The sequence below is a fragment of the Lynx rufus genome, unplaced genomic scaffold (assembly GCF_022079265.1).
Source record: "Lynx rufus isolate CCGP_SWC_20201006 ecotype Redwood Valley unplaced genomic scaffold, mLynRuf1.p SCAF_22, whole genome shotgun sequence".
NCBI classification, from domain to species: Eukaryota; Metazoa; Chordata; class Mammalia; order Carnivora; family Felidae; genus Lynx; species Lynx rufus.
The window spans coordinates 9958399-9986354 of record NW_025814837.1 but is presented as its reverse complement, the minus strand read 5'-3'; the positions used below and the strand labels follow the sequence as shown (position 1 = coordinate 9986354).

The 27956-nt window shown below is 39.3% G+C and overlaps 1 protein-coding gene and 1 non-coding gene across 4 annotated transcripts in view; one reads left to right on the top strand and one right to left on the bottom strand.

The window, feature by feature from the left end:
* Positions 1–862: 862 nt before the first annotated feature.
* On the bottom strand, positions 863–967 carry LOC124517659 (U6 spliceosomal RNA). The gene has a single exon (XR_006963524.1). It is a non-coding gene; the product is annotated as a U6 spliceosomal RNA (small nuclear RNA).
* A 3198-nt stretch (positions 968–4165) lies between these two features.
* RNF138 (ring finger protein 138) overlaps positions 4166–27956 on the top strand; it is a 34165-nt gene continuing 10374 nt past the window's right edge. The window contains exons 1-4 of one of the 3 annotated variants that reach the window (XM_047087029.1): positions 4166–4346; positions 8532–8725; positions 20249–20414; positions 21590–21705. In XM_047087029.1, the coding sequence (XP_046942985.1) occupies positions 8616–8725; positions 20249–20414; positions 21590–21705 (392 nt within the window). In that variant the 5' untranslated portion in view covers positions 4166–4346; positions 8532–8615. Of the gene's footprint in view, positions 4347–8144; positions 8213–8531; positions 8726–20248; positions 20415–21589; positions 21706–27956 lie in introns of those variants that run through there. The other 2 variants (XM_047087030.1, XM_047087031.1) reach the window with 2 other exon arrangements.

Here is a 27956-nt window from a genome sequence, read left to right as displayed (position 1 = left end):
TCCCTCTCTCTCTGCCCCTCTCCCGCTCATGTTCTCTCTCTCTCTCTCAAAAATAAATAAACACTTTAAAAAAATTTAAAAATGCATCTCCCCCATTACCTAGTTCAAATTGGTAATGTACAACCTTAGAGTCCTAAGTGATATAGACATCAATACCAGAAGTGGGATTACTGTTTCAGATCATCAGAGAAAATGCAGAACTAGCTGAGATGTGGCTAGGTTGAGGGTTGGGGTAGTAAATATTCCTGCACTGTAGGGTGAGAAACTTAAGATTTTGTAGGTAGATACAAAGCAATTGCCTACACTATATCCTTAAGTTTATTGGGCCTAAAGCATATGGCTATGAAGGGTAAAGCCTTAGAAAACTTAGTAGCAAATCATTAGTGGGTCAGTATTCCAGTTATCAGTCTATTAATTCTAAGTTCCAAATTTATTATTTTTGCTTGCTGTGTGAAAACAGATCTGGGCCCTTAAATATTTTTCCTTTGCCAACAGGCACAATAATACTTTTTTCCAACAGAGGGCACTAGAGAGAAGCTGCAGGAGGAAAGGCGTTTTGTTCCCCATTCTGGTAGATCCTTGCTTCCCATAGTGCACAGAGCCAACCCCAGCTTCTGCAGTGCACAGTGGCCAGCAGCACCCAGCAGACAGCATCTGCCTCCAACACCCCCCTGGATGGTTTGTGACAGAATGCCTCCAGGGGACACGTCTCTGTAAACAGCTTTCCCTTGCACCCTACATGCTTCTACCAACATGATGCCACAGAGACTTCTCTGCCATCCAGTGAACCACAGCTGGGTCCTCTCCAGCTGTGGAGAGGGGTGGGGCCCTTCTCTGGGTACCCCGTTTCAACGTTTTGTTGTTTAATATGGAATGCTTCATGAATTTGTGTGTCATCCTTGTGCAGGGGCCATGCGAATCTTCTCTCTGTATGGTTCCAATTTTAGTACATGTGTTGCTAAAACAAGCATTCAAGCCTATATTCTTTACAGTCCTCTATACTTATACCAATCCCCTATTAGAGTTAAAAAGGTTTTTATATTAAACTTTCTCTGTTCAAGTTACTGTGATTTCCCTCCCCTGATTGCACCCAGACTGATAAATCAGACTGATTTTTCCTGAGTACCTTCAGTAAGGCATAACAACAAATTTGCAACGTTCTCCTGGATATGAGCAGAAAAAAAGAGGAGCTGGGAACTCCTCTGAGGTCCAAATCAAAACAGTCCAAAGTACAAAGGTCAAGTGCTCTGACTCACTTTACTTTCTCTATGTAAGATTAAAATGCTGATTGAGAAAGTGAGTATCCTGTCACCTACAACAGGGAGGAACGAATGAAGGATGTGAGTTACCCTGATACCCTGGGCCACACCACAGCACCTCACACTGGCTCCCCTCCTGACAAACAGGATGACATTGCTGTTGCAAACGACACTGGACTGGAATTCAGTCTGGGGGCAGGGTGCTATTATAGAAGAGAAAGAAGACTTCTCTGCCGGCTCTGCCAGTTCTTCACCCACACTGTCCTAAGACAAAGTTTGTCAAACTGGGTACATGTTGACCCCAGAGCTGCTGTTAACAAACAGAAAATCTATGACGACAGCCCAGCCTTGGGTCTTCAACTTAGCAACCATGCTGACCTGATAAAGTTTTTGGTGTTTAATCTTAGGAAATTGCCATAAAATGAAACTGATAGGTTACTATGGTTTTATGAAAATTGTAGCACCAGCAAAATCCCGTCTGTATAACAGGCCTGTGATTCACTGAAATCAATGGGATAGGATAGAATGTTCTAATTCTTTAGACAGCCTCAGGCCATTCTTGTACCCGGTACCATTAACAAGTGAATTGCAAATGAAATATACCCCTTCCCTCTCCCTAAAAAAGGTTATTTACTTTAATGTCCTTTTTGGTGTTCCCTTGGCAATAGGAATGATTCCAGACGGCAACACTAGACTGCCACATTGGTTGACAATAGAATTCTCACCACTGCCAAGTCAACCGAATGATACCCATGAGACTCAGTGGTTTTCTGCTTTGCTTCATTAACTCTGTCCAGCAGCAAATGGTACATATCCTGTGATTTCTTCCCTTCTCTTCATGTTTTAAATGTTAAGTTTTCATAATAGTTGTATTTGTTCTACATTGTGGTACACAAAAGGTGGTTGATAGGGACTACATTTATGATTTAGTCTAAGGCTGTAGGATCATGAGATATTAAAACTAGATCAGATTAAGATTCAACTAAAGGGATAAATTATTTGGAGACTGGAAAAATAGCAGTCTTGTGACATTGCCTCTTGGAGCACAGCTGGAAGGTACTTTGGATTGTCTCCTTTAGAAGCAATATATGCAATATGTATTGAGGGGGAATGGGTGGAATAACTGAAATTTATGTATAGAAAGAAGGGTGTGTATTTCTGCTGGAGGGTTCTTCTACTTCTCTAAAATTTAGGCTTTGTTTGCTTTTTAAAACTGGTGTCAGGCTTTTGCCTCTATTTTTATAGTGGAACTAATCTTGTTATGGTTGTCTTTATCTAAGCCATGTGCCCAGAGAATGTCGATACATGTGTGAAGTAAAGGGGGCCCGGGAAGGAAAAAGAAAAAAAAGGTGGAAGAGAAAAGAAAGATGTTTAGATGCTTTAGCTTTAAATTTACATATTTCTCTCAAAGATTAAAAAAAACACCAAAGAAAAGTTGAAATGTGAGTTAATTTGTTGGAATCTATTGCCATTTCTGGTCTAATTTATGGTTCTGCTTCTTAGGATGGCATATTTGATTCCCTGAAACGATTTCCGCTGCATTCAAAATGTCTGTTTCATTTTTGGTTTGGTCTCTCTACTGATTGGCTTTCTCTTTTTGGGCAAAGGAAGAGGCTACTGTCCCTTAGATGATGTTAACATACCTTCCAAGTTAGGCACTAATAGAAATTGACTAAACTATCGGGATCTCAATTCTACCTTCTTGAGAGAGTATAACTGGCACAAGTTGGGTCTATATCCCCTCTATTTTAATCAATTTTAACATGGAAGCTCGATTCAAAATAGGGCCACTAGGGCTACTGGTAGGAATATTAGTAAAAAATGATAGCTGTACAATAGCACATAAAATACTGCTGATAGGAAATTAAACATTATTAAATAGCACGAAAAATGCATATTCATAGTGACATTTATGAAAGAGTTGAAACTTAACTGTCCCAAACTAGGGTGGACTAAAAAAGGGTAAATTCCTTTATTTTCTATACTTAATTTAATCTCACTTTTGTGTTTCCATTTGTGCTAATTTGCAGCGTTATGAAGAGAGACTCTAAACTCACAATGACAAGTAACTCAGTTCCTTCTCTTTGGGGAAGAGGAACCACTTTTGCAGTGTTTCATTCTCCTCTGCCTTCCTATTTCCTCCTAAAGTGTTGATTCAATTAGGAAAATGGGTTGGAATCCAGTCAGGAAAGAGAGCTCTCAATAAGTAGTTCAAAAGAGGATGTTTAATATGGAAAACAATTACAAAGATGTCAGGAGAGCTGAAAGACCATGTGTGACAGTGAGGCAAACACAGAAGCTGCTGAGGAAAGGCAGGGACTTCCCAGCTGGCTCGAGGCTCCTGAACCGTAGAGCAAAGGGTGGTCTTCCAGAAGTTAAAACCATGGCAGAAAGAAAGCCACAGCCAGAAGCAGAGACGAGAAATGTTTTGGCTTCTTCCTTCCAGTCTCTCATCAGTGTCTCCCATTGGCTGAATAGAGACAGAAGTCACTTAGCTGGCAAGGGAGAATGAGAAAATCTGCAAGGGTCAGCTCTAGCAATATAGACCAAAATGGGTGACAGGTAGGGAGGCAGATCTGATAGTCACCAAGCAAATGTCTGGCGTAGACGCTTTCTACTACAAGTAACGAAACAGCCAACTGACAATGGTTTAAACTAGAAGGTCTTAACAGGAGACAGGACAGTTTCAGGGTTGATTAGATTATTAGAATGGCTCAACTACCTAAGGATCTACATCCCCTCCATCTTTCAGCTCTGCCATTGGTCAGCATATTGGCTTATTCTTTGTCATGTCCTTTTCACAGTTTCATCATGGTTGCAGAGTCCCAGGCAGCACAGGTTGACAAGAAAACATTCAGATGTAGCATGGTATTGTTTATTCCTATTTGTTTGTTTTTCAGTCAGCAAAGAAAGGCACTTGTTGAAACACCTCAGAAGAATCCCTCTCACACCTCCTTGGTCATAACTGCCCAGGCTGAAACCACTGGTAAGAAGAAAGGACCCATCCAGACTGGCTCATCTCAATCATGGTATTTCCCCTTGAGCTGGAAATGTCCTCCTGAAGGGCATAGCCAGGAAAAAGAAAAGGTACCCGAACAAAACTTATGATTTGTTATAGTGGGGGATGGAAATAGGGTTTATAAATGTTTGTTGATGGGAACATGGTGCCCTGTATGGTTTCCCTTCCACATTTTTATTCACTTGACCTCCTTCTTACTCAGCCTGAGTGTGGGATGAGGTGGGGAAAAGAAGAAATTAGGATTAATACATCAGGAATGTAAAGAATGTTGTTTTTTTTTGTTTTAAAAGAACATTTCCAAAACAGGCTTAATAATTAAATGATATGCCTTCAGCAGATAGGTTATTTATGTACATGACCAGGACTAATGTTAAAAATATTTAGCCACTAGAACCAAATGGGCATTGGACATTCAGGACAGACTATTTATTGCCCAATCAGAATGGGCAAGCTGAGAATGGGCACCAGAGCTGTGCTGGTGCAAACCAGCTGAATGTTGACACGGTTGACAATTAAAAAAGATACCAAAGGGTGGACAGTGAAACGTGAGCCTCACTCCCATTCCATCCCCCAGCTTCCCAGTTCACTTCCCCAAAAGCAACCACTCTTACCAGAAAAACAGACTGTTGAGGCTCTGTGGTAAGACAAAGCGAGGCTTTGTGAAGACAGAAATTAATTTTCTGAATTCACTTATCTCCTCCTTTTAGTACATTAATTGCCTGGCCTAGTGGACTTGGTTGGAGAGTTTTGCATATGGGAGGGCCCAGAAGGCAGTAAGTGGCAAGGGGGAAAGGTCCACATCCAGTCTAAGGGATTGTGGTTGGAAAAGAAAGGAGAAGTAGGGAAAAGGTTAGGTTGAGGGGAGTGCTGGGGGCCTGGGAGCTGAAAGCACATTACCTTATAGGTTGTGCAGAAGCAAACTAGGGTTCAGCACTACATGCAAAGTCAGGGACACAGAATGGCTAGATGAAATGATTCTCCCTCCCAGGCTGGGAGAGAAGAGGGCCCCAAGGGATGCCACGGATGGTGGCTATGTTGAGAGCAGAGCCTGAGGGGCCTTCCGTGTTGAGGGTCAAGGAATTAGAAGAGAATTGTGACAGAGCTACAGAGGGCTCTACGGTGTTGGTGAGGCTGAGTCAACCAGGGTACACACGACCGCGCCTTCGCCCAGCTGAATCAGGCAGAAGTAGCCTTTACCAACAGCTACCAGCAGCAGAATGTCCGGAACACAACGCATCTCAGAGTGGAGCCAAAATTAGCCTCCCTGCAGAACAGTCCAGCAAGAATTCAAAGGAGACCTTGCAGATGTCAGGACCAGGGTTCTCCAATAGTGTCTCAAGTCCATGTCAGCTACCCCTTGTCCTCCGTCTTATCCTCCCAGATGCCATTTTGAGGGGAGCAGACCGAGAGAGATGGGATATTAAAAGCTTAAGTGTTTTAACCTAAATGTAAAGAAACTGATTAAATTATGGCAACAGAGTTTAAACTAAACTAAAAAACATTTAGAGTTTTTCCCTTACTGCCCAAAGGCTGTATTTTATTTACACAGCTGAATGTATTTTGAGTAAATCTGTGACACTGCCATAAAAATATCATGTAATTTTTCATGTGAAATGCTGCCAAGAGAGAAAATTATGTCTTTTGGCTATTATGGTTTATTTGTCTAAGCTTAACACTCAGAGGGTAACTACATTTTCCTTATACCCACATTTGTGGAGGATTTCTACATACTATCAACTATATGTATGTAGAAATCCACCAAATAGTATGTAGAAATTCACCAAAAATGTGGGTATAATGACTTCTTAGAATATGAGAAACAATGCAAACACGTTTGGATTAGGGCATGGGTAAAGCTGACATTGTAGAGGAAGAATGAAGCAAATAAAATTAAACTCACAAGATTAATGTTCTGGTTAAAGATTCCCAGTGAGTAAAGGGAAACATTCTTTTTAATAGAAAATACGCTTTCCTGGGTGCCTGGGTGGCTCAGTCAGTCAAGCATCTGACTTCGGCTCAGGTCATGATCTCACAGTTTTGTGAGTTTGGGCCCCGCATCGGGCTCTGAACTGACAGCTCAGAGCTTGGAGCCTGCTTCAGGATCTGTGTCTCCCTCTCTCTGTCCCTTCCCTGCTCTCACTCTGTCTCTCTCTCTCTAAAATAAACAAACATTAAAAAATTAAAAAAAAAAAAAGAAAATACACTTTACTTCCTAAAGTGGTCAAAATGAGCAAAATATGATTGGAAATACATCAAAAACGTGAAGTTTGAAATCCAAGAACCATTTTATAAGTAAATTTGAAAAGTACCTGGACTAATGCTATTTGGTGTCTCTCCTGTCAACACCTGTTTGGTGTTTCTCCTCCCAGGAAATCTGAAGCTAAAATTAGCTTTCCTGCTCTGCTTCCACTGTTCCTGCTAGGGAGGAAAATGTTGTAGTTTGGTAAAGGGAATTAGCTGTTCATTGGACAATTCAGTAAATATTATTCTATGAATTGTCATTTTAAGATGCATAGTGAGACCCACTTCCTCCATAAGGTTTTCTCTAAGTCCATACACATCCAGTCATCCCACTTTCTATCCTCATTATAGTCACCGTTTATGAAAAACAATTACTTAGGCAAATACCATTTTTTTGTCCTTTTATTTCATCAGACACCCAAGAGTGTAAACTAGTCAAGAGCAAAGTTCAAGACACCAGCATAATAACATCTAACAGTTCCAAGGACAATGGCTTCAGTTTATGATTCACTTAGACTGTAGTGGAGAGCCTTAACAAAGCATGGCAAGGATAATTTTCTTTTCTTTTCTGAAACTAATTGAGGATGCTCTATAATGTTCCAGATTTTCCTTAGCTCCTTTCATGCGGTTGTGATCCCATCCAGATGTATCTGGCCCATAAACAAAAATATAAATATTTAAACTAGTGAATAATGATGAAATGTTTAGATCCAAGTTTCTACCTCACTTTTCTTCAAAGCCATCAGAAAACAAGGTGTTGGGTGGTGGAAGAATGCATCTGCGAGAGTAACCCGTCAGGCTGTGTTAAGGGGGAAAGTTCAAACCCTCTCAGGGGAGCTTATTATTTAATTTTTCCTCCTCAAAGGATCGAAATTGCAGAACGGATATTTACTTGTTTCGTAACACATCTCGACATGATCAAAACATTTTGTCAGGGACAAATAGTAAGGTCCATACCTTTAACATTAGGGAATATTTTTTGAGGAAAAATTCCTGGAAAACCCAATATATTTGATAGAAGCGGCGAGAAATGGTGTCCCCGCTAGGGGGAGACGTGGCGGGGGGAGGGAGCGGTGTACAGGTGGGCACCCAGCTGTTTATGTCACAACCAGCGGCGGGCGCGACGCGCCGGTTGCTATGGAGGCCGCTCTACCCACCCCGCCCTCTCCCCACTCCTGGGTCAGGTGTTCGCCGCCCCCTGGTGTTCGGCAACCCGCCCGGCTGGCTGCAGGCAGAGCAATGCCACGGGAGGGCTGCTGGAGGGGGCGGTGGGATCCCGGTGCACCATGAGCCTCGGGCCCGGCCCCCTTTCGGGCCGATAAATGCTAAGCACTCTTCTCGCCAGTCCCCTCCCGGCCTCGGCTGCCAAGGCAGCAGCGGCCGGACTAGAAGACCGAGGACGGCGCAGGGCCACTTCTCCACCGACCCGCGCGGGGAAAGCAGCTCCAATCCCCGCGCGTCTCCCGGGCTCCTAAGTGAGCGGCTACGCAAGCAGAGTGGAGGGGCGGAGCGGAGCGGAGCGGGGCGGGGGCGGTGTGGGCGGGGCAGGCAGCCTTGGAACTGGCTAGGTAGCGGGGCGCAGCTAGACGGCTGTGCGGGCGGGGCCAGGGGGTGGGGGTGGGGGTGGGGGGAAAAGGAGTCAGGAGGCGGAGAAGAGGGCGGGGGCGGAACCGCGGACGCCTCGTGGAGCCAGGTAAGGGAGCGGCCTCGGGCGGGAGGCAGCTGCCTGGGGGCGGCCTTCGTTCGCGCGCGGAGGGGCGGCGTCCCGCGTACTCCGAGCCAGGGTGGAAGCGAAAGTGAAGCCGCTGACCGGTTTCTCCACCGTGGCCTCCAGCCAAGCACTTCGCCCCACCATTCCGCCGGGAGGAGCAGCCCTAAAGGCCGGCCCTCGCCCGGCGCGTGCGGCCGTAGCGTCTTAGCGTTCGGCCCCGCCCGGTCCCGCCCTGCCCCGCCCCCTTCCTGGCGCGAGCCGCTTCCTGACGCGATTCCCCTCCCCCTTCGGGTTCGCGTAGGGAGTCGGGCCCCGGGCCGCCACCGCCAGCTCGGCCGCTGTCGCCGCCGCTGCCGCCATCGCCTTGATTCCCCCATCCCCCGCCATGGCCGAGGAGCTCTCTGCGGCCACGTCCTACACCGAAGATGATTTCTACTGCCCTGTCTGTCAGGAGGTGCTCAAAACGCCCGTGAGGACCGCGGCCTGTCAGCACGTGTGAGTAGACGCCTCCTCCCCCGCGGGGAGCCGGGTGGTCGTTTAGGCCCGGCATCCAGCCCCGGACCCTCGGCTGCGGCCTGGCAGGAACGGAGCCCACTGCGACCTGGCTGAGCTCCCCTCGGCGCGGAGGGCCTGTTGCCTCCCGCCCTCCTCCCGAGCTCCGGGCCGGCTTCCTGCGCCGGTCCCGGTGCCCGAGCCCCCGGCCCCCGGGTATCCATCCCTTGCTTTCGCGCCCCCGGGGTAGTGGCCAAGCTTGTCTCGGTCGTGTCTTCAGGCCCCGGAGGCCCCCTCTCCTCCAGGCCCGGGAGGAATTGCAGGGAACGTGGAGCCTTTTTGTTTCCTAGCAACCCGAGTGAGGGCTGGGGTGTCGAGTGTCAAAACCGGCCGAAGGTGCCCGTACCGGCGCGCTCGCCTTCCTCGCCCCACTACCCCCCACTCTATGACCTGCCTTGCTTTAAAGTTTTTCCTTCTTTCGGAACCTTGGTCCATTCTTCCCAGATCCAAGAACGCGTATCTAAGTTAACCTTTCAACCCTGCTTCACAGACCATTCTTGAAAATGTTCCCTCTCCTTTAAAATTCAGTACATGTTAGAATGATCTAGAACGGGTTTTCTTCTCTCACGTTAGAACTGACAGGATTTCCGGGTATTGAAGTGATAGTTTCCTTTTGTTTTACCCTTCTGCTTATTACTTGGTTACTATGAAGGTGGAGATAGGAAAGGAAGATTGCTGTTTCGTGGAATGAACTGAAGATAAGGCAGTAACTCCAGGAGTGAGAGAGAACACAAAGGGATTAGATGAGGTGGCATGGTCCTGTTCGATTTGGCATACTTACAGGAAGTACTTCGATCATCCTACAGATAATTTTGGTAGAGTGTCAGTAAGAGTTGGAAGAAGCCCTTCTTGTAAAGATATGTAGCACATCTGACAAACCTGGCTGCTGATCAGAGTCCTTGAGGAACTTTGTAAGTAAACATACCAATACCTAGGCTCCATTCCAAATTTACAAAAGAATTTCTGGCAGGTGAAGCTTGGAAATCTTTATTTGAAGAAAGACACTCAGATTTGAAAGTTCTGTGTGCTTGCAAATAGCTGAAAAGAATGGGACACATTTATTTATAAATATATTTCTTTTTCCTTCAACCCTTTTTTTTTTTTAATTTTGAGAGATAGGTTTTGTAATTTCATAAAGAATGGAATGAATTTTGGGTTCTTAATCAGAGATTTTATTACAGTTATTTGATACCCATTTTTCTCACTCTGATCCTCAACCTTGACTGCACTGTCTACCTTACTCCTATTATGCGGTCATTGTGTGAGCCAGGAGTATGTGACTTTATAGGAGTTGTGCCAGTTAAGTTTTGTTGTTATGGGACATGAATGACCGTCTGAAATTGCTTTATTTGGTGCAACAAATGCAGATTGTTGGAGAAATATTTTGAGATGTTATGTTAAGGGCACAATGTATGCTTTATTGCCTTTAATCTGTCAGTGTTCATTATTATAATTTGATGCCTTTCCTATGCTTGTGCTGGCAGTGGGTGGACAAAAGGGAAGGTAGGTCAAAGAGGAAGTGTTTCTGGACAGAATCCTTACCCTTTGGGTCATTGACCTCATAGAACTCATTGTAATCTGCAGCTCTCCTCAAAATTCCATGCAGTTTGCTCTAGTTCGCTTCCCTTGTGGGACATTTAAACAAATATTTTTTAATGTTTATTTAGTTTTGAGAGAGACAGAGACAGAGCGTGAGTGGGGGGGGGGGGTGGTCAGAGAGAGAGGGAGACACAGAATCTGAAACAGGCTCCAGGCTCTGAGCTGTCAGCACAGATCCCCACATGGGGCTCGAACTCAGGAACCGTGAGATCATGACCTGAGCTGAAGTCGGACGCCCAACGGATTGAGACACCCAGGCGCCCCTCCTTGTGGGACATTTTAAATCAGACTAATTTGGCTTGACATCTAGGGTATGGAAAAGAGAGTGGAGATGGTTGTTGAGGATCTTTTTCTAATCATCTCATTGAACTTGGAGATGACTAAATGTTACATTTACTAGACTAAATGTAAAAATGAAATGTAGGGTAGATTTTATTGGTAAGAAGAATGAACATTTACTGCTTTATCACCCCATCTCCTCCCTCCCCGCCCACAGACACACATGCTCTAAGGTTCTGCCTGAACAGTGAATTAAAGTAGGTGGTGGTGGGGGGGGGGGAGTTTTATTTGGAAAGGATGGTAATGGTGGAACAGGGCCTTGATTGACTAGGAGTTTGGAGGGGAAATGCAATTGTTTTAAATAATCTAGTTTACCATGTCATTTGCTCTTCCGTTTTCACAAAAGGCAAACCTATGCCTTTAAAAGTGCTTATTATATTTAGCTACAAAATCAGTTTTTGATTCATTGATAGTAAGAAATGAGTGATAAGAATTTTGGATCACTGTGGATCTGTTAGAAAGTAAAAAATTGTCACTGCCATTTCAGTGACAGCAAAGGATTTGCACACTGCCTATTCTAATCAAAGGAGCAGGTTCATTATCATTAGAATAATTGCACCAAAATATAAATTCCTGTATAATCCTCTTTAGTTCCTTCAAACAGGAGATGTTGAATGTTTTCTGTATGTCAGGTAGAAAGAATACAAAGTGCTCTTTTCCTGGGGACTGTTAATAGACTAGTGGAGAAGACCTAAGCATGAATATGATCTGGAAGCGATTTAAGAGGAAAATTTTATGTGAGCATTGAGAGCAGGTGTCAAAATCAGCCTATGACTAAAGGAGAGATTTCCTCAATGAAGCAGTATTTTAGGTCAGAATTGATTATTCAGGGCTTATTGGGGAATACCCTGGTTAGGTTTATGGTATATTCAGAGGCAAGGAGGAGTTCTAGAGAATGACTATTTCCAGACTACAAATTTTGGCTGGAGCCAAAGGATGAGTGTAGTAGATAGAGTTTAGAGGTATTGGCAGGAACTTTCTGTATAAGCCAATTCGAACTTTTTCCTGAAAGCCGAAGAGATCTGTTCAATAATTTTTGGCAGAGGAGCAGCGTGATCACATTTCACATGATTACTTTAGTAGCAGGATCCAGCTTTGGTGTAGTGGTGAGACTAGTGAAGAGGTCAATCACTGATATGTCAGAGAAAAAAAATGGTTAGAACCTGAACCAAGGTAATGATAGTAGGAATGGACAGAAGAGATTCCTGACATTTTAAGGAAACCCATGTAAGGTTTCATGATGTCCCATAGTTAAGTGTATGTATGTGAATGTGGAATACATGGAACTAAAGCTATGAGTATGGATGGTAGCCACTGAGGGAGGTCTGTAAGTTGGAAGATAGCAGAGGACCTAGATACGACAAAGTGCTAGAGACTATGTATTTAAATCTGGAGTAGAGAAAAGTGCAGCTTGAGAAGGAATGGACAGGATAGGGAGAAAACCAGGATAGAGTGTGACATGGAAGCTGAGAAGAAATACAAGGAGACAGTAGTCAGCAGTGTTAGTGGCCTTAGAGTGGTCAGATGCAATATTTTAAAAAGCAAGTAAACATAAATTAAGAACATTAAAGTTGAGCAGGTATTCAAAGTAAGGTTTAAGAAGAAGGTACCGTGCTCGCTTTGGCCGCACATATACTAAAATTAAGAAGGCACAGACTGGCATAGTAGTAAGGTATTTCTTTTGGTGTTTTCATTTGTAATCTTCAAAGGCTCTTTGAACCAAACCTCTCTTCTTTCCTGTTTTGAATGGTCAAGGGAATAACGTTTGTGCATGGTTAGAAAGTAAGCTTCATTGTGGTGAAAATTACATATAATACGTTGATGCCTTGCCATACTCTTGAAGTTGGAAATCTAATGTTTGTTTTTGTGCATCTCTGTAAGGAGGCATCTCTAAAACTGAGATAAGGGGAGCTTAGATGGCTCAGTTGGTTAAACATTTGACTTTGGCTCAGGTCATGATCTTGCAGTTTGTGGGTTTGAGCCATGCATCAGAGAGGCTCTCTCTCAAAATAAATAAACTTATAAAAAATGATAATATAGGGGCACCTGGTGGTTTAGTGGGTTAAGTGTCTGACTCTTGATTTTGGCTCAGGTCACTGTCTCATGGTTCGTGGGCTCCAGTCCCGTGCTGGGCTCTGTGCTGACAGTGAGGAGCCTGCTTGGGATTCTCTCTCCCACTCCCTGCCCCTCCCCTGCTCTCTTTCCCTCAAAATAAATAAACTTTTAAAAAATGAGTTAATGTATCAGCTTTTACTTCTCATTAAGCACATACTTGTATGATTCCTTATTGACCTGCTTTGTATTGTCCAGTTCCTGAATTTTCAGTTTATATTTCTCATAATTTTAACAACTTTATTTTGTTTGAGCAGTCATACTCTAAATATATACTTTAAACTTTTCTTCTTTCCTACAGACTTATTATAATTCTGAAAGGTAGACTTGTATAGGTTTTTGCTGACTTAATGAATGCTGCTGTAAACCATCTTTTTTCTTTATTTTTTTTTTAAGATTTTATTTTTAGGTAATCTCTCTACCCAGCATGGGGCTTGAATTTACAACCCCCAAGATCAATAGTCACATGCTCTACCAACTGTATTTATAAAATGACATAATTAGAAAACAACTATGCTATTTAATTATGTAACAGAAGGTTGACTTAATTTAAAGTCCTGAAGACTAACTTAAAATGTGTGATTTTTTTTAGTTTAAGTTGTTATGGGGAATGATTTTGACTATAGACTAGGAAGATACAGGGTACTAGATTTTTAAATAAGATGTGTATATATGCATAAATACTGGAATGTGTGTGTATATGTGTGTATATATATATATGTATATAAAAAGTACACACACATACACACATACATGGAATACTACTCAGCCATAAAAAAGGATGAGATCTTGCCATTTGCTACAACATGGATGGATCTAGAGGGTATTATGCTAAGTGAAATAAGTCAGAGAAAGACAAATACCATATGATTTTACTTAACATATACAATCTAAAAAACGAAACAAATGAACAAATAAATGATGAACAAATACAAAACAACTCATAAATACAGAGAATAAACTCCTTGTTGCCAGAGGGGAAGGGTTAGGGGATGGGCTAAAAAGTGAAGAGGGATTTAAGAGGAATAAACTTCCAGTTACAATGTAAGTCATGAGGATGAAAAGTACAGCATAGGGAAGTCAATAATAAGGTAATAACATCCCATGGTGACTGATGGTGACTCTTCTTACTGAGGTAGGCATTGACTAATGTATAGAATTGTCCACTCATGATATTGTACACCTTAAATTAATATAGCATTGTACGTCAGCTCTACTTCAGTAGTAAAAATAAAAAATCCATTCTCAAGAATACCAAAAACTTACTTTGACAATTGCAGCTTTATTTCTTTTGAAAATTAAAATAGTTTTATTTTTCTGTTTATAAAAGTGACATAATTTATAGTGCAAAAAGATACAAGGAATGAAGTGAAACTCACAGTGCCAGCACCCTGATTGTAGTTGAGAACAGTATGCTGTATCTGTTCCAAAGGGTCGCTGGCTAACTGATGGCTTTAACTGATTTATGTATCTTTATCTTTCTATCATCTATCTATTAATATTTGATTGACTAAATGGGATTTAGTGATTTAGTAATTTAGATTTGCATCTTTTTCCCTCCCCCTTCTACTTTGTTTTGAAACCAGTTCTATTTAGCAAATTCAAATAGTCCAGCCAAAGGGAGATGAGGAATAAGCAAACAAGTTCTATTTACTTATTTATTTAGTTGGTTTATTTATTTTGAGAGAGAGAGAAAGAGAGAGGAAAGAACAGATAGAGAGTCCCAAGCAGGCTCCTCACTGTCAATGCTGAGCTGGATGCGGGGCTGGAACTCACGAACCCCAAAATCGTGACCTGAGCTGAAGTTAGACGCTTAACTGACTGAGCCACCCGGGTGCCCCAAGAATAAGGAAGTTTTGTATCTGAGGAAGCTTGGTGCTTGGTGGTACAGAAGAAGGAACAGTAGAATTGGATATAAAAGACTTGAATAACTTTGTACTTAGAACATTTTTGGAATCAGCTGATTTGACTAATGTCCTTACTGTAAGCTCTGTTTTAAAGGCAGCAACCTAAGTCTCCTTTTACTTACTGAAGCCTACTATACGCATTCACTATTGAGTAAAGGAACAAATGGGCTCCAGGCTCTGAGCTGTCAGCACAGATCCCAATATGGGGCTTGAACTCACAAACGGTCCTATCAGACCTGAGCCAAAGTCAGACGCCCAATGGATTGAGCCACCCAGGCACCCCTAATTCACAATTCTAAAGGTATGAAAGGAAATATGTCTTCCCAAATCACTATTACTTTATACATTCTTTCAGAGATATGTATATAAACAAGGTTACAAATATTATTTTTTGTTGTTCACAGAGCATTCTATATGCAATTTTTTGTGTCGTACTATTTTCATGTTATTATTTTGAGGATCTTTCTTTTCTCTTTTCTTTTCTTTTCTTTTCTTTTCTTTTCTTTTCTTTTCTTTTCTTTTCTCTTTTCTTTTCTTGAGAGAGAGAGAGAGAGCGCACATGAGCAGGGAGGAAGGGCACAGAGGATCCGAAGTAGGCTCTGCCCTGATAGCAGCAAGCCCCGTGCAGGGCTCGAACTCACAAACCATAAGATTGTGACTTGTGCTAAAGTCGGACTGAGCCACCCAGGCACCCCTGGAGATCATTCTATATCAGTACATGTATACATATTATGGTTGTAGAGTTTTCTTCATTTATTCAACCAACATTAAGTATCCATTATGTGCTAGTAGTATTATAGATACTAGGTCTGTAATATTCAACAAACCAGATAAAAATCCCTGACCTCATGGAACATATTTAGTGTTCTAGTATTCCATTGTTTGATGTATCATTATTTAACCAATTTCATATTGATGAACATTTAGGTTGTTTCTAATCTTTTACTGTTTTAAATAATGCTGCAGTGATTAAATTTGTATAAATGCCATTTCACATGTGAAAGTTTTTTCTGTAAGATCAATTCTCACAAATGAAATTGCTGGGTCAAAGTGTAAATACAAGGGAATTTGTCAGCTCAGTCACTCACAGAAGATGGCCACTCTAGAGTCTTTTGCATAGCAAATGTTTTATAATTTTTATGAAGTCCACTATATCATTTTTTTTCTATTTAGAATGTGCTTTTAACATCAAATCTGTGTAGCTCTGTATTGTGAATATTTTCTCCTCTTTTTTTCCCTAAGAGTTTTGTAGTTTACTATTTTACATTTACTTCTGTATATTAGTTTCCTAGGGCTGCTGTAACACATTCCACAACCTTGGTGGCTTATAATAACATTTATTTTCACGTAGTTTTGGAGGCTAGAAGTCTGAAACCAATTTCTGTGGACCACAGTCAAGGTGCTGGCTAAGGCCTGAGGCCCTTCAGAGACACTGCTCCAGTCTCTGCTCATCTGAACTCTGTATGTATGTCTGTGCCAGATCTCTCTTTGCCTCTCTTACAGAGATGCTTGTAATGGCATTTAGGATCCACCTGGATAAGCCCAGCTAATTTCCCCATCCCCAAATCCTTAACTTTAATCAGGTCTGTTGTAATATAAGGTAATATTCACTTGTTCTGGGCATTAGAAAGTGAATATATCTTTAAAAGTTTCTTTTTTCTTAATGTTTTATTTATTTTTAAGAGAGAAACAGAGAGAGAGACAGATTGTGAGTGGGTGAGGGGCAGAGAAGGAGACACAGAATCCGAAGCAGGCTCCAGGCCTGTCAGCACAGAGCCTCTGAGCTATCAGCACAGAGCCTAACACGGGGTCAAATCCACGAGCTGTGAGATCATGACCTGAGCCGAAGTTGGACGTTTAGCCGACTGAGCCACCCAGGCACCCCTAAAGTGAATATATCTTTATATGGCAATTTCCCAGTTTACTACAATCCAGGATCTGTTTTAATTTTTGTATAAGGTGGCAGACTTAGATTGGGGTTCATTTCTAGTGCCTATGGTTGTCCAGTTGCTCTAACATCATTCACTTGTTGCACCTTTGTTAAAACACTTTTGCTTTTTTTTTTTTTTTAATTTTAAATAAACTCTATGCCACCCACACACACATGGGCCTTGTACTCACAACCCCGAGATCAAGAGACACATGCTCTGCCTACTGAGCCAGCCAGGAGCCCCAGTCATTTTTGCTTTTTAAGATCTATTTTTGCCAGTCTTTAAGAAGTTTCAGTATTTATTTAATAAAACTCTGTTTTGCCTTTATTACTTTATAATGTGTATTTCTACTAAAAATCTTTATTTATGTCTATATTTTGAATAAAGTTCTAAGTTAATTTTAAACCTGATTACTTTGTTTAGTTTTTTATATGAATATTTTTCACTGTTTTTGACACTATCAGTAATCTTTAGTAATGTTCTTACTATTTGGAGAGTTTATATTGTACAGTTGTTATGTGTTGTAATTTTGGAGGTTAATTGAAGATTTTCTAACCAAACATTTTGTCATCCAAAGTGATTTTTATTTCTTGCTTTTCTGTATTTTATGCCTTTAAATCTTGTATTTGTAGCCATGTCCATATTTTTGAAAGTAGTAATTACTGTATTTGTTTCTACTTTTTAGTAAAACTTCATTCAGCATTGAAACATATTTTATACTGTATAAAAATAGAATCATGCAGTTGTACTCTCTTGCATCTGGCTTCTTGAGCTGAACATTATGTTCATCCATATTCATTCTTATTACAGTATCCTATAGTTTTAATTTTGTGAATATGCTATAATTTGTTTATTCATTTTTCTGTTGATGGACATTTGTGTAATTTTCAGCTTTTGGTTATTACCAGTAGTGTGGCTATGAACTTTCTAGGAAATTTCTTCAGATCATATTTGCAGCTCTGTTGGAGATAAACTTTGGAATGGAATTACTAGTGGGTACCGTCAGTTTTCCAAATGGTTGTATTCTATCAGTTTACACTCTTACAGATTGAATGGGAGTTTAGGTTGGCTCACATCTTCCCCAACACTTGGTATCTTTCATCTTCTCCTAAAATTTTAGTTATTCTGTTATGTATGTAATGTTATCACATTTTTATTATTTTAGTTATTTAGTTAATAAGCGGGCTTTGAAATTTTACTTTATTTTATCCCCTCCCTCTAAATATAGCATTTTTGCATCTTGGTTAAGATCTTCTAATGTTCTGTGTTTATATTTTATTTATAATTGTTAAATTAGCATATTGACTAATTTACCTTTAATTGTTAACTGTTCTACTTGATTTCTTTCATTCAAGCATCATCATTCAATGATGATACATGATTATCTCTTGTAATGAATTTTGCTGGTATGAACTTTGACAGTTTTCAATTCTTTATTTAGAAAGTTAGCTTAATAGTTTGGTGACAGTTTTGCTTTCATCTTTTTATTATTTCTCTTTGGCAGCTTATTAGACTTGGCTTCTCTAATATTACTTATCAGTCTCTTCTTTTTCTCTCTTTTTCTCTGAACACTCCTTTAAATGTTTATATTTCTCTAGATTGTTTCTTTAGTGCTCTTTTGCACTTTATCTGCTCTCCATATTTTTCTCCCTAATTTCCAGATCCTTATTTCCAGGTCTTTACTGGATATCATGCATTGAGATATTTGTAGGCACTTTGTACCTTTCCTCTGTCAAACCAACTCTTACAATATTTTTTAACTTGGTTAATATAGTCACCTTTTACTCAAGTCTTCTGGTTATAAATGCTTATTTTTCTCATTCTCCCACAAGTTATTCTCAAAAAATTCTGTTGATTTTATTTGTTAACATATGAAGCTCCCTGATAACTGTGTCTCTAAAATAGAAATCCCATTTCTCCTATTCCTGCCTTAGTGCAGACCTTATCATGGTCTAGACTGTGGCTCCAGTTAGTCTTGTTTTTTTGTTTTGTTTTGTTTTTTGTTTTTTTAGTCTTGCTTTTTTGGTTTGTTTCTGATTCATCCTCCCTTCTTTTTTTTCTCTTTTATGGTCCCTTTGATTAAAGAGTGCAAACACTGAAACAAAGAATTTAAGTTAAAAGTTTATTAAAAATTTACAAAATATATAGACCATTAAATTTTAGTTTTTAAACAATTGAACTTACAAATGATGGTTTTGTAACTTTGTAGTTTTTATACTTTCTGAAACTACTAAAGCTTGAAACAGCACTCAGGCTTTTGGGATGCCCTTTCTTTAAAAATGATTTTGATAAGTATTGACAAATTGTTACCCAGAAATGTAGAGCACTCATTTCCTTTTATCTTCTAACACTGGTTATTATTTCTAAAACTAGTTTTTAGTTTGACGGCTGAAAGATGGTATCTTGGTTGTGTTTACTTTGCATTTTTTGACTCCAGGTTATAATGAATATTTTTAATAATTTATGGTCTTAATTGGTAATCATATCAAATGCTGTGTTAGTGATATTAGCTACTATTTATGGAGTACTTTCATAACTGTCAAAAATACTGTGATAAGCATTTTATTGTATTATCTGTTTTAATCCTCTGAATAACTGTATCGACTGTAGATACTTTTCATTTTGTGGGTGAGGGAACAGATTGTGGGGGAGAAAAGTGACTTGTTCAATGCTGCATAGTTAGGAAACTTATTTCCTATGATCTGTTACACTAGTTGCTCTCAACTTTAGTTAGATGAGGAAGATTGAATATTTGTACTTATAGGGGATTGGATTAAATGTATATGGACTTTGGACCCCATATATGATGGCTATGATTTATCTAGTTTTTTTAAAGGCAAAATGATCGAGTTGGGTATTTGGCTAGGTTAGGAGAGAAGAAATAAAAATTTTAGTGAGTTTGGTTCTAATTAGAATGTTGAGAGATGGTTAGAGCAGGATGGGTCCTTAAATATTTCTCAAACTATGTTTCATTGCTCACTACTGTGGGAAGTTTTCCTGTTTCCTGACAATACAAGTTTGGGTAATACGTTTTCCCAAGCAGAGAAACTTTAACTTTGTTTATCCTAGAATTTCCCAAATTTGTGCACTGTTTTCTGGTAGACCTATTCATATTCATTTCTTATGGAATATCTTGAAATACATCAACTTGAGATAAAAGTTGATGTAGTCTATTCTTTCATTTTATTAGGGGAGGAAATGGAAATCCATTGTGGCCAAACATGTTGCTTGAGATCACACTGCTAGTAAATGACACAGTTAGGATAAGCCAGTCATTCCTTTGTACCATGCTTCCTTTAATAATTAATATAATGTTAATACTTATTTTTCATATATTATGTTAAAAAGTTTAAAGCATAATTGAGTGTAGTTTCTTTTATATTTCCATCTAGTTCAGTTGTTAGCCTTATACTCTGAGAAATACGTGTACAGTTTTTAAAATTCTGCCGTTTATGTACATATGAATAACCTAACTCATTTAGCATGAATATATATCCATAACCACTTGCTTGTGTTTAATCATAGAAATGGAAAGAGTCTTTTTTCTGTAGTTAACATGTCACAAATGTTTGGTTTAGTTTCTGTAGAAAATGTTTCCTGACTGCAATGAGAGAAAGCGGAATACATTGTCCCCTCTGTCGTGGAAATGTGACTAGAAGAGAGAGAGCATGTCCTGAACGGGCCTTAGACCTTGAAAATATCATGAGGAAGTTTTCTGGTAGCTGCAGATGCTGTGCAAAACAGGTAGAGTAACTGTGACATAGCTCTTTGAAAATGAAGGTTCTACTCTACTTTGAAAATGAAATTCCTGTTTGAGTTTTGGTAGGTGCTGGTTTGAAGAGAAAGAAGTTACTTAAATTAGGTAGAAAGGTGAAAAAACCACCTGATTATAGATTTTACTAGATTATAAATGTATTGAGAACAGAGACTGAGAGATACAATCTGTGAATTTGTCATAATTTTTAGCATGGCATCTTTCTCAAAGTAATTGCTTATTGATTACCTACTAAGTTAACTAAATGAACAAACTGGCATTTAATTCATTTAAACCCCATTCTGGTACAAATTGTGATGGTAGCATCATTATTGCAATTTTGTACATAGAAATGGGCCAAATAGAGGAAGTCTCTGGTTGCCCACTTTACTTGTGTATTTATGTGTGTAAGAAATTACAAAATATTTTGCAAAGACTAATTAATTTTTAAGGAACAGGTGAGAACATCAGGTGTTGGCAAATAACTGGCATTAATTCCCCAGTCTGGATTTTATTCTATCACTTGGAGAGGGAGTGAAATAGGGGTGGTTAGGCTTTGAGTATATCCATGTGTCTATGGATTTATTGCAGCCACTTTTTCAAACAGCTAATAAAGTCAGTGAGCAAAACCAGTTGCTATTTCATGCATTCACACAAGTCAGATCTGCTTTTCCATCTCTTTGAGGGAGGTGTTAACTGACAGGGCAATGAAGCGAAGCTGGAAAATACACTTGAGAGATTCTGGCTCTGCTCCTCAGTGAGAAACTGAAAAATGTTCCAAGTGTTAACCTGGGAACCTAATTTTTTTTTAAAGCACTTTCTAACTCTGCCAAGTTGCAGTGAAGAATAAAGATATGCCCAATACTTTCAGGCAGTGTATTACTGCTTTTAATGTATTTTTTTTGTCTATTATTAGTAGTAGAGTTTCAAATATAAATTTATTTGCTAACATTTTTTGCAGTAAGTTCACATCTGCATCTAACAAACGTTATTACTTATTTTCAGCTTCTACTTAAGAATTAAATCATTTACTAAAAAAATCTTGTTTAAATGGAATACTAAGTTGGTAATGTTATATTTTGGTTTTTGGCTATTGATAATATCTCAAATTTATGACTTCATTTAAAATTAAAAGTCACATTACATTTTGATCAATAATTTACAGATTAAATTCTATCGCATGAGACATCATTACAAATCTTGTAAGAAGTATCAAGATGAATATGGTGTTTCCTCTATCATTCCAAACTTTCAGATCTCTCAAGATTCAGTAGGGAACAGGTAAGCAATATTTATTCTTAAAAAGAGAATTTTTATAGTTAAAATGGGATTGTTTGGGGTAACTGTGTGATAAGGTGTTTTTTGTTTTGGGGGGTGTGTGTGTTTAAATTCCCAAGTAACAGAAATATATTTGCCTTCAAGCTTGTTTAACTTCTCTAAGATTGCATCGGGGAGAGTGACTTCATGTCTAAGATTGCATCGGGGAGAGTGACTTCATGGTATACTTAAGCTTATGTTATTCAAAAATAATTCTTTAAAAAAAAATCTACATTTCTTTGAATAAAAACAAACATGAGGGTTGAAGGCTGTTTTCTTTTGCAATTGAAATTACTTGAAAACTAAAAATCCCTTTCAACTAAAATCTTTTTTATTTGCTATTGAGCAATAGAGTTGTTTGAAATTTTAATTTTCATAGTAAAATGTCATATAAAAGTGAAACTTGGTACTATTAAATTCTTAGCACTATTTTAGTTCCCCTCTTTTTTTAAAGTAGATTTTGTTTTTATTTATGTTTTATTGTCTCTGATGTGTGTATATTAAACATTTTTATGAAATGTATTTTACACAGAATAATGGCTGAAATGTACATGTGTGATTTTAATAGCATTAAGACAAATATCCAGTTACTCCTGACACAAATTAAAAAATAGAACATTCTTCAGGGTCTTAGAATCTTCTTGGGACCCCATGTCCTTTTCAACTGCATATTCCCCGACGTAACCACTCTCCTCTTTTTTAGGTTATTTATTCCCTTGCTTTTCTTTATAATATTACCACCTATGCATATATCCTTGTGTAAGGAAAGGCAGTATTGGCAGTAGTCTAGAAAGGCTCCCAGGAGACAATGTGTTAAGCAGTCTCTCTCAAGATTTTATTTGAGTAGCATTTCATTTCATGTGTTGCTAATTTTCAGTGATTAACTACTCTTAAGAACTCATACTGTATGTAGCCTTCTCTACTCCTTATTTGAAACTGTTCTAGTGTTTAGTAATTTTCTGATTGCCTAGTCGACAATTTTTTTAATTTTTTTTTAAGTTTACTTATTTATTTTGAGAGAGCAAGCGGAGGAGGGGCAGAGAAAGAGAGGGTGAGAGAGAATACCAAGCAGACTCCACACCTCCCCACTGTCAGTGCAGACAGAGCCTGACATGGGACTCAATCCCATGAACTGTGAGATCATGACCTGAGCCCAAATCGGGAGTCAGATGCTTAAATGACTAAGCCACCCAGACGGCACCCCCCCCCACACCCGTTTTTTAAGTAGGCTCCGTGCCCAATGTGGACCTTGAACTCTTGACCCTGAGATCAAGAGTCACATGCTCAAAGCTCCACTGACTGAGCCAGCCAGGCGCCCTTGCAAGATTCTTTTTAGATTCTCATTTTACTTGACTTAGTGTCATTAGATGAGATGGGTCACTCCTATTTTACAATTTTTTAAAAAAATCCCAGGTTCCTTCATCCCTGTGCTTTCTTTGTTATTGTACCTCTGCTATATTGAAATTACTCAACAATTTGTTATTAACCTAATAGATTATTCTTAAGTGTGAGGTGGTTTGTCTTGTTTAACATTGTCTCTCCAGTGCTTAGCAAAGTTCCTAGTATGTATGATTTTTGCAGTCACTGCTTGTTAAAGAACCAAAGTTTCTTCTCAGGAGTCTTGCCTTCTTCTGTCTGACTTCTCAGATCCAGTTTGATTCCTGATAGCAGTGTTCCTGTTCTGTGCCTTTCTTCTAAAAGTAGTGTCACTTCCCTAGCTCAAGCCCTCATCATCTCTCACTTGAACTATTGCAGCAGTCTTTTTGTGGGTGGTCCTACTCGAATGTGTTTTACATTGCCAAATTGTTATTTCAGAAGTGCAATTCTGGTCTCTTTCTCCCTGTCCTTAAACCTGCCTCCTTGTACCTTGTCAGTAACTTAGCCGTGCATGACCTGATAGCATTGTTTCTCATCCTGGGTTCCAAGGGCCACCAAGGACTCTGTGAACTACCTAAACTACCAAATGTTTTGTGTATGTGCATTGTTCTGGAGAAAGGATGTTGAGATTCTTAAGAAGTTCCATGATCTAAAATCCAACAACTGGTTTATAAGACAGAATTCTTTATTCTAAAGCCCTTTTTGATCTGGCACTTGCCTTGCCCCTTTTGGCCTTTCTCTTTCTTGGTTACCCATCATTGCATCATATGCCTTAGCCATGTTGAATTATTCGTACCATTTCCTTGTCATCCTTGAGAAGCAGTATAAGTTAGTGATTTAAAAAAAAATGAACCCTTGGAGAGACTGCCTGGGTCCCAGGCTCTGTCACTTAGTAATTGTATGATTTTGGCAGGAAACTATACTTCAGTTTTCTCATCTGTTTTAAAAAAGTGGATGGTAATGATACTATTAGTACCTCGTTGGGTTGGAAGCCAATAAATAGGTCAATAAAGGCAAAGCATATTGAATAGTAGTACCTTGTTCGGTAAATGTTAGTTTTTAAATATCACCCTCATTATTCCCTCATCTACATAGTTTTACCAGTAGTAGTCCCTTTTCCCACCACTCCAACTCACACTTTGCCAGTCAATGGACTTTTTCTTCTCTTTGAAGATTTAGACCAAGTGTTAGATCTGTAGAATCTTTCTGACCTCTAGAATTTCTTCCTTTCTTTGTTCTCCCACTAGACCCTCTAACACTTTATTTATTTGTTTAGTCTGTCTTTTTAAAATCTAGAATGGGCTTCTTGGTATTATTCATTTTTATATCCTGTGCAAATTCTAATTGCAATGGAAAAATTGGGTTTGTGTATGGATTGTTAGTAAGGAAAGTGGTGATGGAAGGAAAAGAAGGTTTTTTTTTTTTGTTTTGGGGGGTTTTTTGTTTGTTTTTAATGGCAGGGAATAGAAGATATGATGCCAGGATATAGTAAAGGTCTTGGGAGGAAAGAAACAGTATGTTCAAATTAGGTAGTTTGAGGAGAATTTAGTAAAGGGACTGTTTTCAAAGAGTAGGGTGTTGGGTGAGCAGCTAAATCACAAGGAGTGGTGAGTGATGTACTCTGGGTCAGGGGAGGGGAGGAAGTAAATACCAGAACTCGGAGACAGAAAGCTATAAAGCTATATGGAGAGGACAGTTAGTGAGGATGCAGCCAGCTGAGGCAGTTTTGCTGGGAAGGAGTCTGGGAAATAAGTGTCCTAGCTCTCCTGTTTTACCTTCCCAGTTGCCTGCTGGGCTGAACCCAACTGGGAAGCAGAGAGGGGAGCCTGTTGATGCAGGTTAGTCTCTCAGTACACAAAGCATGGTGCACAATGGAGAGAAGATCTGGAGGGGCAAAAGATACCCAGTATATAAGGATTTCAGTTAGTAGCCAAATATATTGTAATATCCTATACACTATATTTCTCAGCTTCCAAGTAGCTAGGACAAAGAAGAAAACATCCATTAAGTTATTGACATTATCAATGATATTGTAAACAAAGTGGTTTCTAATAAGAAACACAGCTATTTCTGATACTAAAAAAGTGATACTGAAATGATTTTGCCCATAGCATCCTCAAAAGAAGAAACTATGCAGTTAAATATCATCTTTCCTGTGGTAAATACAAAACATGTTACATAGAACTCTAATTTAAAGACCTTCATTGTAGCATATGATAATGCCTTATTGCAGTGTATTAAAACTTTCCTTCCAGGGGCTTTTCTCTGAATTTCTGATATTCTGGCTTAATCTAGGGGTGGTGGTCGAATGGACAGGATCTATATATTCATGCAGTTCTCCATGAAGATTATTTGCTAGCTGCTAAGTTTTTAATAAACATCTCAGTTTGGAGAATTTAAGGTCTTACTCTCTGTCAAGTAACTGGAGAGAGGATACATTTTATATTGCTGATAAAGAGCAGAGCCATGTAATTAATAGCTGAGGATTTGGTGGCATTTTATGAAAATTCATTGCCTTTTTTTTTTTTTTTTTAAGTTTATTTGAGAGAGAGAAAATGCACCTGTGGGAGAGAGCAGGGAGGGACACAGAAAGAGAGAGAGAATCCCAAGCAGGCTCTGAGCTCGGCACAGAGCTCAATGCAGGGCTCCATCTCACAAACCATGACATCATGACCTGAGCCAAAATCAAGAGTCGGATGCGTGGGGTGCTGGGTGACTCACTTGGTTAAGCATCCTACTCTTGATTTTGGCTCAGGCCATGATCTCATGGTTTGTGAGTTTGAGCTCTGCGTCTGGCTCTGTGCTGATAGCTTGGAGCCTGCTTGGAATTCTCTCTCTCCCTCTCTCTCTCTGCCCTTCCCCCACCTGTGTGTGTGTGTGTGCATGCTCTCTCTCTCTCTCTCTTTCTCTCTCTCAAAATAAATAACATTAAAAAAAAAAGAGTCAGACACTTAACCGACTGGGCCACCAGGCACCCTGAAAATTCATTACTTTATTAATAAAGACCTCTCCATGGCAAAGTCAAGGGACTCCCTAAGAGTAGAGCACATATGTTTTCTCAGGGTACAGTTCACAGTATTCCTTCATAAGAACAAATGGATGATTTAAACTCTGACTCCATGACTGTCAAAATTTTTTTTTTAATTTTAATATTTTTGTTTTTGCATTTATTCATTTTTCGAAAGACAGAGTGTGAGTAGGGGAGGGGCAGAGAGAGAGGGAGACATAGAATCCGATGCAAGCTCCAGGCTCTGAACTGACAGCACAGAGCCCGATGTGGGGCTCGAACTCATAGACCGTGAGATCATGACCTGAGCTGAAGTCGGATGCTTAACTGACTGAGCCACCCAGGTGCCCCTTGACTGGAAATTCTTAAAGTGGTGTTTGCATGTACCTATCTCAGTAGTAACAAAATTTCAAAATAAATCCATAGATCATTTTATTAGTTCAACATAGATTTATTATACTTTCTGAACTACTGGGCACACTCTACATGTTATAGAATGTACAGGGATGAGCAAAACAGACACAGTCCCCTTTTCTGTGTATGTAGTAGTATAACTTCCAGTTGAGTAATCCAAAATAAACTAGTCCACGAGTTTCAGTCAAATCATTCAGGGTAGAACTATGTACTATGGAGTAATAAATATTGGAGGATGTTTAACAAAATTATTGCATTAGTATGGGGTAGTTCATCATAATAAATATATAGCAGTGCTAGTTAAGTCCATTTGTAGCTCACAACAATAAAATTCTCGTTTTAATGTATAAGACTGCATGCTTTCTGTTTTCTTTAGCCTCTAGAAGTGAGGATGAGGAGGAGTGGGAAGGAAGATGAATGTAATCATTAAGATACCAGACACATTTTATCTTCCTTGGAAATTGTTTGGTCTGTTTGTAGGCTTTTCCTACTAATTTTGACTCCTTGTAAACATTAATAAGTAGGTATCAGTGGATTCATACAGTTTAGTCCAAATATAGCTCTTCACGAAGACTGAATTGAAGTTGAAGGCAATCTTACATTGTCATCTTTTCTCCAAGATGTTGAACATTTTTAGTGGCTAAATCTTTATTAAGGAATCTGGTACAAGTATTATATAAAATGGGTTTTCATTATTCATAAGCCTTCTTTATATAATATGGATGATAATCCTTTATTACATGCATTACAAATATTTATATATATATTTTTTCTTTACTCAGAACTAAATATTTTTTTGCCATTTTGTAAAACACATAAACATAGAACTTGAGGTTTTTCTTTATATTTTTAAAAGACTAGAAATGGGATACTGTAGTATTTTGAAAACTTTGCTTTAAGGACTATCACAGTTTAATTTAGCATTAAATGGCATAGTTATACATAATTTTAATTCTTTTTTTTCCTTTTTTAAGAAAGTTTTATTTAAGTAATCTCTGCTCCCAACATGGGGCTCAAACTCACAACCCTGAGATCAGTAATCGCACGCTCTTCTTACTGAACCAGTCAGGCACCCCCTTACCTTTTTTTAAAATTTGGAAAACAAACTTAATATGAGCTAGCTAGCTATCCTCTTAACTGATTTTTAAGTGTATAAAATAGTATTGTTATCTGTAGGCACAATGTTGTACCCCAAATCTCTAGAACCTGCCTTGCGTAACTTATGTTTTATACATGTTGATTAGTAACTCCCTATTTCATCCTCTTGTAGCCTCTGGCAACCACCATTCTATTCTTTGCTTTTATGAGTTTGGCTAGTCTACTTAACTTCATGTAACTGAAATCATGCAACTGAAATTGTACTGTGACTGGCCTTATTTAACTTAGCATAACATGAGGTTCATTCATGTTGTCATCT